The sequence below is a fragment of the Neophocaena asiaeorientalis genome, unplaced genomic scaffold (genome assembly GCF_003031525.2).
Source record: "Neophocaena asiaeorientalis asiaeorientalis breed wild unplaced genomic scaffold, Neophocaena_asiaeorientalis_V1.1 scaffold143, whole genome shotgun sequence".
NCBI classification, from domain to species: Eukaryota; Metazoa; Chordata; class Mammalia; order Artiodactyla; family Phocoenidae; genus Neophocaena; species Neophocaena asiaeorientalis.
Window position 1 is genome coordinate 760,928 of NW_020175536.1, and position 8,165 is coordinate 769,092.

Here is an 8,165-nt window from a genome sequence, read left to right on the forward strand (position 1 = left end):
AATAAATAAATTTATTTAAAAAAAAATGAATGACCAAAATGTTGGAAGTGTACCAACTCCATGAAGGACTATTAACTCAGTAAAGGGTAGGAAAAGGTGAGGGATCACAGAGAAGTCAAACTGTATGTTTCAAATAAGTAAAATTCATACACTCAAATAAAGGAAGATTATTGTATACATGAAAGAATAGGTACTTATGAAAGAGAACCAATTAGAAATTCTGGAGCTGAAAAGTGGTAGAACTGGGACTCAGACACGAGTTTCCTCCTTTCAAGATCTATGTTCTCTCCTCTGATATCAGCTACCCCCTAAAGACACACAGAGACATATATACATGCTTATTTGCTTGTTTATTTAGCTTCCTCATTACTCTACCTCTATACATATTCTTGACATTACGGTCCATCAAAGGAGCCTGTTATTCTCTTGTCTCCACATCTACTCCACTCACCTTGCAAATTTGTAATCTTGTGGCTCTCAACTTTGGTTGCATACTAGTTATTCTCTGCAACATTAAAAATAAATACACTGTAATTACTCTAAACAAATTGCAATCTGATCCTTTCTGAGTAGGACTCATGCATTGATATATTTTAAAGTTCCATGGATGATTCTATAAGAATAACTGCAATTATATACTTTTGTTTCAGAAAGGACTAATTATTCACTAAAAATGTGCACCTTCCCCTTCTATTGTAAAAAGTCATAATTAGGAACCAGCTGCCTAGTTAGGGAGTTATTCCTGAGCACCCCCGTATCAAGGTAGGGCCAGGTGATGAGTGCTCATCATTAGAATATAAACAAATAATGCGTATCATTTCTGATAGGAGTTAGTTAAAAAGCAGTGTATATTTTTCATTCTCTCTTTTCCTATCTACTAACTGGATGTAGAAGACTCTAGGGGGTCTAGCAAGCACAAAATCACAAGGTGGAAGGAGCCTGGGCCCATGAATCACAGCTTGAAGAAAACCACGCTCCGACCAAGTTTTATACCATCACAAAATTGCTCAGAGAAACACATGTATTATAAGTCTCTAAAATTCTGAGTCTTTTTTCATCAGCTAGAATTACCCAGATCAACAGAAAAATTGGTACCTTGAAATGGGGTGCTGCTGTGACAAAAATCTCAAATGTGTGGAATTAGTGATCAGGAAGCAGGCATCAGGGAAACAACTAGCAGAGGCTGGTAAGATGGAATAGCGTTAAAAACATTTTTCAAGTATTATCTTCAATAACTTGGAAAGCAGACCAAAAACCTGTAAGCTTGTAACTCTACAGCCATAGTTCTCAACTGGGGATGATTTTGCCCCCTGGAGGACATTTGGCAATGACTGAAGACAGTAAAACATCATGAAAATTTTAGTTACTTTTCAAGGCCAACTCAATTGTTATGACTTACTCCTCCTATCAGATTATACTACCTTATGTCACTCATATTAGTCTTGTATATACACTCCATCAGAATGTGACACAATTCATTCTCCCTTTTTTTACATTTGTCTCCTCTTCTCTATTATAAGTCTAATGTAGTCTAATCCATGTATCCCATATATTGCCTAGAATGTCTTACACACAGAAACAATACAATTTGTGTTTGTTGAGTACACATTTGTTGAATGAATATATACTATTCTTCAAATCACTGATTCTACGGTCCTTGATCTCATAGTCCAGTATTGAGATACACATCAAAAGATCACTTCATAATACAAGTCTTACAGAATCTGAGGTCTTATAGACAGTAGTTTTCACATTATGAGGTGTTCCCAGCAACTGCTACCCTCTGGGCATCCTTTCACCCCCAACTTCTAATTGCATGCGACTAGTTACTGTGTAAATTGCCAGCTGCCTTAAATAGGGAAAACAGTTAAGAGTACATTTCTAAGGAATGTATTCGGTCTAAAGAGTTTGAATGATAGTCTTTTAAGGAGGTTAAGGGTTGGAAAATAAACTCAATTTTAGTACTTGAGTAGTAACAAGGGTACGAAAAACAGAAACCACTATGGCTATCCATAGGAAGAAATGGTCAGAGGCAAGGGCAGCAGGAAAGGCTAACTAAGAAAGGTGATATATATGTATATATAGAGAGAGATAAGAAAAGATAATTACCTACTTTGATATTACAGACCAATATAGATTAGCTTAATTTGGCACTGTTAAAAACTCCTTAGCGCATCTAGTTGGCTCTGACATTAGGATGCTAATGGACAGTTTACTATAGATGGAAAGCAAAACAACAATTTAAATTTCCCTTCCAGACTGAAATACTGCTTCTCAGTTGAAGATACAAATCTGGACTTCAGGGTGACTGGAGACAGATTTGGGATCATAAGCATGCAGGTAATGGAAATGGATGAAGTCACTCAGCAGTAGTGAAAACCAAAAAAAGAAAAGTTGAAAATGTAGAGGATATACAGAGTAGAAGCCACTGAAGGAATTAATAAGCAAACTAAATCATTATGGTTTCCTCACATAATCCATATCACATTATGTTGGCTGTTTTATATGAGTTTACAATTAAACCAGATGGCTTTGTTTTTTCTCAAATATATTATTTTTTTCCACCTTGATTTCAAGATCTTTAGTATATGAACCACTCTTCCCCGTCTTTATATTTTCCTAAACGCATCACCTCCAGTAGTCAATGAACTTTTGATTCACTGAATTTAAACCTGGCAAGGAATTCCACTCCTTTCACCCATCCACCCCCCAAAAGCCCAAATCTCTCATAAAAGGGAAGTTTCTAAATTCCTGCATCAACCTCTGCAGGTAATCCTACCCTCACAACATTCTTGGCTACTAAGAGTGTGGGTTTAGAGAAACATTATTCAGTTGATCAAGGCTCATCAGTGGGAAAACCTGGTAAGACTAGAGAGAACATGATCCTACGGCTAATTTCTTAATAGAGCAATAGAAAGCCAAACAGCTTTCAGTGGGGTATTGAGGGAAGAAGCATTAGAAACTAAGACTTTATGACCTTAGGGCAGATATGGTACCCAAACAGCTTCTGGTGTCATCCACCAAATGGTCCCAACTACTGATCAAATGCATTCAACTTGGTGCTGACGGCTTAACATTCCAAAGGTGAAAAGGAGAAAAGCAGAGATTACAGGGACCATCTACGAATGAGCAACACATACCAGTAACCTGGGACTAGGATGTTAAAATTCACATCATTACAAAACAAATCTCCCCGTAGGCCACATTTCCTTTTAATTTTCTTCTTCTCATCTAACCACCCCCTCTTTTATTTGAACCTAACGGTCATTCTCTTCACCATATCATCTCATTTGGGGGTTAATTTTTTATCCCCTTTGATCTGTATGGATCTGAGTGTATACATGCTAACCTGCCTTTGGTGGTAGTGGTTTACAACAACTTTGGGAAGGCAAGGCTTTCATGTTGGGACTATACTGTGCCAACTCTTCAATTCTCTTTGAGATTACCTCATGAACTAAAGAGAAAGGTCTGCATGAATTGTTTTCCCAATGGTGGGTTTTAAATTGCTGAAGTGAGAAAGGATCCTCACTGAGCACGGCTAACCAGAAGTCAAAAAACAGATGATCCCAATTTCAAATGCTATTAGGCTGTGGATAAACAGGGAAATGGAGAGTAGCGCAAGAGGAAGGCTAACCTCATAAAAGGGTTAAAGGACAAGAGGAAGGCTAACCTCATAAAAGGGTAAAAGGAAAGGGCAATTGCTGCCACAAGTGCACTGAAAAATAGAGAAGTAAATTCAGACACTGGTGGCAGGTGGCGGAGGAAGGTGGCAAGGAATAAATGTTGAAGATTGGAAAGGTTAAGAGGTTAGCCTAGGTTAGATAAAATAAATGTAGGCTTTGGCATCAAATACCTGGGTTTAAATTCTTACCTGTAGTCAAGTGATCTTCAGCAATTAAGAGTATGATCTGAGCATCAGTATTTCCACCTAATTCATAATTTTAGGGTTACTGATATAAATACACTGCTTAGAACACAACATGGTATTCAGTAATTGGCAGCTTTTATAATTATATTTAAGGATAGAAGAGTCCAAAACAGAACTTTTAGTTTACCATTGTTCGCAGCTTTCAGAAAAGAGAAAATAGCTACAAACCAAAGAAAGAAGAGCCAGTCTCTCACAGGAGAAAGAGTCACAAGATTCACACTCAAGGCCACAAAACAGTGAACCTTTTACCAGATATTAAAGTTTAAAACCACACAGCTTAACAGTAATGTTAATTTTACCACTAGGTGGCAATGATACAGCTGAATTTCACTGACAAGGTTAATTTTAAAAACAGTGAGCAAATCCAGACAGAAATTCCAAGAAACTTTTTAGTACATATTTTCACTTTAGAAAAATGAAAAAAAATTTATATACAATTTAATTTATAGCAAAATGTGTGATTATCTGATTCAATATGTATGTTAACTTCTGAGGCAATTCATGCAACAAATACAATTTTTAAACAGTTCTGGTCACAGTTAAGTCTTTTTAAAAAAGCTAGACATATATCATGAAGAGAATAGAAATCATGGAAAGCTACAAGTATTTTTGAAGCTTTAGAGTTCTAAGAAAGTCATTATAAAATGCAAAGTATTTCAATGAAAAAGTTAAACCTTTCAAAAATGACTGATAGAGAACAAGTCTTTTTTTTTTAAATTTAGGCCCAAAATATGAAATAATATGCAGACACTTTGCTTTTAAATTACATATGAAATTAATATTCATATAGGTAATATCTTTTCAATGTCAAATAAAACTACGTTGTTAAGCAAGTTTATCAAATTCTAACGAATTCAGGAATACCTTTTTACAAATGTTAAAATAATAAATGATGAAATTCCTTAGAATCTGCACTTTCCATAATTATTTCTGCTTTCTTCATAAAACAGATAATTTACAGTTTATTAAAAATACTTTATTCATTTCTTCTTTTCATATCAAATAAAAGGAGAAGGTACGATGAAATTTTTCAAATTATAGACATTTTCAAGTGCATAGTAAAAAAACCCAAAAAACAAAAAACTTTCAAATACCCAAGATATTCCCTCACATATAGGGTGGGAGCTCACATCACCACATGTAACATTATAAAACCTGTACTATAATTAGATGAATAAATAATAAACCTATACTGTTATCCAATTAATAATTTTTTTAAAAAGACCCAATTAAAATGAGCCTATTTATTCCCTTTGTATAAATAACCTAACGTTCCCTAAATTTTCAACTCCCAGTTTCTACAAATGAATAGGTCAGAATATCTTATATATAAGATTTCCAATAGTTTTCTAATTTAGCAATCACTTCCTATATTTACTTTACTTCCAGAAAAAAGTCCTCCCAAACAAATGTAAGAAAAGCATGATTTCTAAGTTATTTTATTAATTCATAGATCAGTTTCCCCTTCAATTTGAACTTCATTTTGAATTATTATAGATCACCCTGAAATCTAACAATATAGCTATTTCTCATTCCATCAGTGTATACAAATATACAAAACAAACAACCACTTAAGATGGTTAGCACAAAGAAAGATTACTGTGGCAGCCCTCACAAATCAAACAAAAGATTTCAGGAAAGTGCTCAATCTGTTCACTGTTACCTGTAACTTCTGCTAGAAAATTTATGGAATGCCACTGTCATGGAAGGGATAATTGTAGATCTACAAAAGTGAATACATACATATGTGTGATTTATACCTATACAGAATCAGCTTCTGATTATCTACACAGATAAAGGGACAAGAGACAGATGCTACAAAACACATAATCCTCAAACCACTTCAGATACATTTTTCGTATCTGTATTTCACAGGGCTGTGTCTGAGAATTCAGAACACAAAGAAAATTAAGCCATATTGCAGAGATCAAGAGTTACACAATTACCAAAACAATGGTAATGCTGATATACCATTACTAACTTGACTTTGTCATCTTCTGTTTATTTCTGATGGTGGCTCGAAGTTTACGTATCACCAGTCTATCAGGCAGAATCATATCACCTTGTTGTTCTAGATAATCCAATAAATTTTCAGTCCATTGGAGAGCAGCCGCATGATTAATATGTTTCTCTGGAATCAGTTCTATTTCCTCCTCCTCATTTTCACTGGATTCGTCTGTCTGGCCTTGTGCTCTTCTGATAATTTCACTGTCAGTTAAGACTTCATAGCCTGGTTCAGTACTGTCCACTTCAAGCCATTTTTCAATGTTCTCAGGAGTCACATTTTCCAATCCTTTGGTGTGTTGTAAAATGGTAGCCACAGCAGCCACTGAGATATCTTCTTCATCAAAGTCCAGGCTTTCTTTTTCCTCTATGGTAGGGAGAATCTTCTTCCATGCCCTGCTAATGGTAACTGGCTTTACTAAATTCCATGCCATTGCTATTTCATAAAGTGCATCTAGCAGAGTTAGTTTCTTCCAGAATGATCTCAGGTCATTGCCTTCTTCCAAGTTGTTCTGGAGAAGACCTGCACGGTAGTTTCTCTTCATCGTAGCTATGACTCCCTGATTTGAGGGCTGAATCAACGAAGCCACATTAGGTGGTAAATATTTAGCAAATATTTGGCCATCATCTGACCTCAGGACATTTTCATTTGGATGTGTTGGTGAATTATCCAACAAGAGCACAGCCTTTTCTTGCATGCCTTTGGATCTTAAGTGCTCGCGAACTTGTGGCACAAAGATCTTATCAAACCATTGTCGGAAAATGGAAAGATCCATCCATGCACCTTTTTGGCTGAAATAAGAGACTGGCAGGTTTGAGGTGTCAGTTGACTTGAAGGAGCGAGGTTTCTTTGCTTTCCCCACAACACAAAGCTTAAGTTTGTGTAAACCTGTTGCATTGGCACAACACATGATAGTGACTCTTTCTTCAATTGACTTGTGTCCAGGGGCTGTGCATTTACCTTTGATTACTGAAGTCCTGGAAGGCAAGCATTTCCAAAACAGTCCAGTTTCATCTGCATTGTAGATCTGTTCTGGTTGCAAATTCTCTCGTTCAATAAAGTCTCGAAAGTTGTTGCAAAAATCTTCCACAGCTGTCTCATCTCCACTTAATCTTTCGTTTCTAATATTAATCTCTCTAATGCTGTGCCGCTGCTTAAAACGAGTTAACCAACCAGCAGAGGGGTTAAAATCACCATCCATTCCCAAAGCATAAAAGAAGAACTCTGCCCTTTTTGCACAAATTGGTCCAGACACGGGATTCCCTTTTGCTCTTTGCTGGTTGAACCATTCCAGCATTGCTCTGTCCAGTTCCTCATACATGGATGGCTTCATAGATTTCCTCTTGGCCAGAAGACTTGTGGAATCAGAACTGCTTGCGTAAGTTATAATCTTTTCCTTATTTTTTCTTATATCCCGAACTGTTGTCTCGCCAATTCCATAAATCACTGCCAGTTGTTTGGAAGAACCTCCATCTTCAAGTTTCTTTATTATATCAAGCTTATCTTTAATAGTTAACACAACACGCTTCCGTTTCCCTGACATGGTGAGACTCTGGGCCTCAGGGACTCACCCCAGACTCACACAGAAGCAATCCTCTAAATCCTGCCTTCTCTCACAGACTCACTTTAACACAGCCTTACACACTCAGTCTTTCAACCTTACCAGGCACCTGGTGGCCCTGACCCCTTCCCTGGCTGGGCTGGGCTGGCAAAGAGACGGCAAAGGACGATCAGGGGGGCGGAAGTCTGAGAGAACAGGCCTTTAACTTTAAATGGGCAGTAGAGGAGGCCCCAAGTCACCGCGGATAATCCGGATTACAAACATTTGTTTTATTCCCCCAGTGGCCGCGAGAAAGACTATAACCCCATCGTGACCACAAGCCTCCTTCACGCCCAGATCCCGGGTCAACGGCCGTCACTAACCCCCGCCACACCCCAAAGTTACAGCAGAGAGCGGAAGAGCCAGGGAGTCGGGGACTGGCCCCATTCCCCAGGGGGACGGTTACGTTGGATTCCTTCCCCTGCAGTCAGCCCCTTCACCGCAAGCCCCACTTCCCCGCGTTGGCGTACTTAGCCTACACAGTCCTCCCCGTTCCTCACTGCCCGCCGAGCTCCCTCTCCCCACTTCAGTTGGACTCAGGACCCCGTAACACTCCCTGCCTAACGCGCGGCGACCGCTCCTCCCCTGACCACAAGCTCCCGGAAACGCCCCCTCCCACCGCCGGCCCCGCC

The 8,165-nt window shown here is 38.2% G+C and overlaps 1 protein-coding gene across 1 annotated transcript; it reads right to left on the minus strand.

Moving 5' to 3' along the window:
* Positions 1–4,205: 4,205 nt before the first annotated feature.
* On the minus strand, positions 4,206–8,100 carry JRKL (JRK like). The gene has a single exon (XM_024731324.1). The coding sequence runs from the start codon at positions 7,474–7,476 to the stop codon at positions 5,905–5,907; it is 1,572 nt and encodes a 523-aa protein (XP_024587092.1). The 5' UTR covers positions 7,477–8,100; the 3' UTR covers positions 4,206–5,904.
* Between the last annotated feature and the right edge of the window lie 65 nt (positions 8,101–8,165).

Bases quoted from the DNA above. Each gene is read 5' to 3' on its own strand.
- JRKL (XM_024731324.1), bottom strand. From the start codon at position 7,476: ATGTCAGGGAAACGGAAGCGTGTTGTGTTAACTATTAAAGATAAGCTT.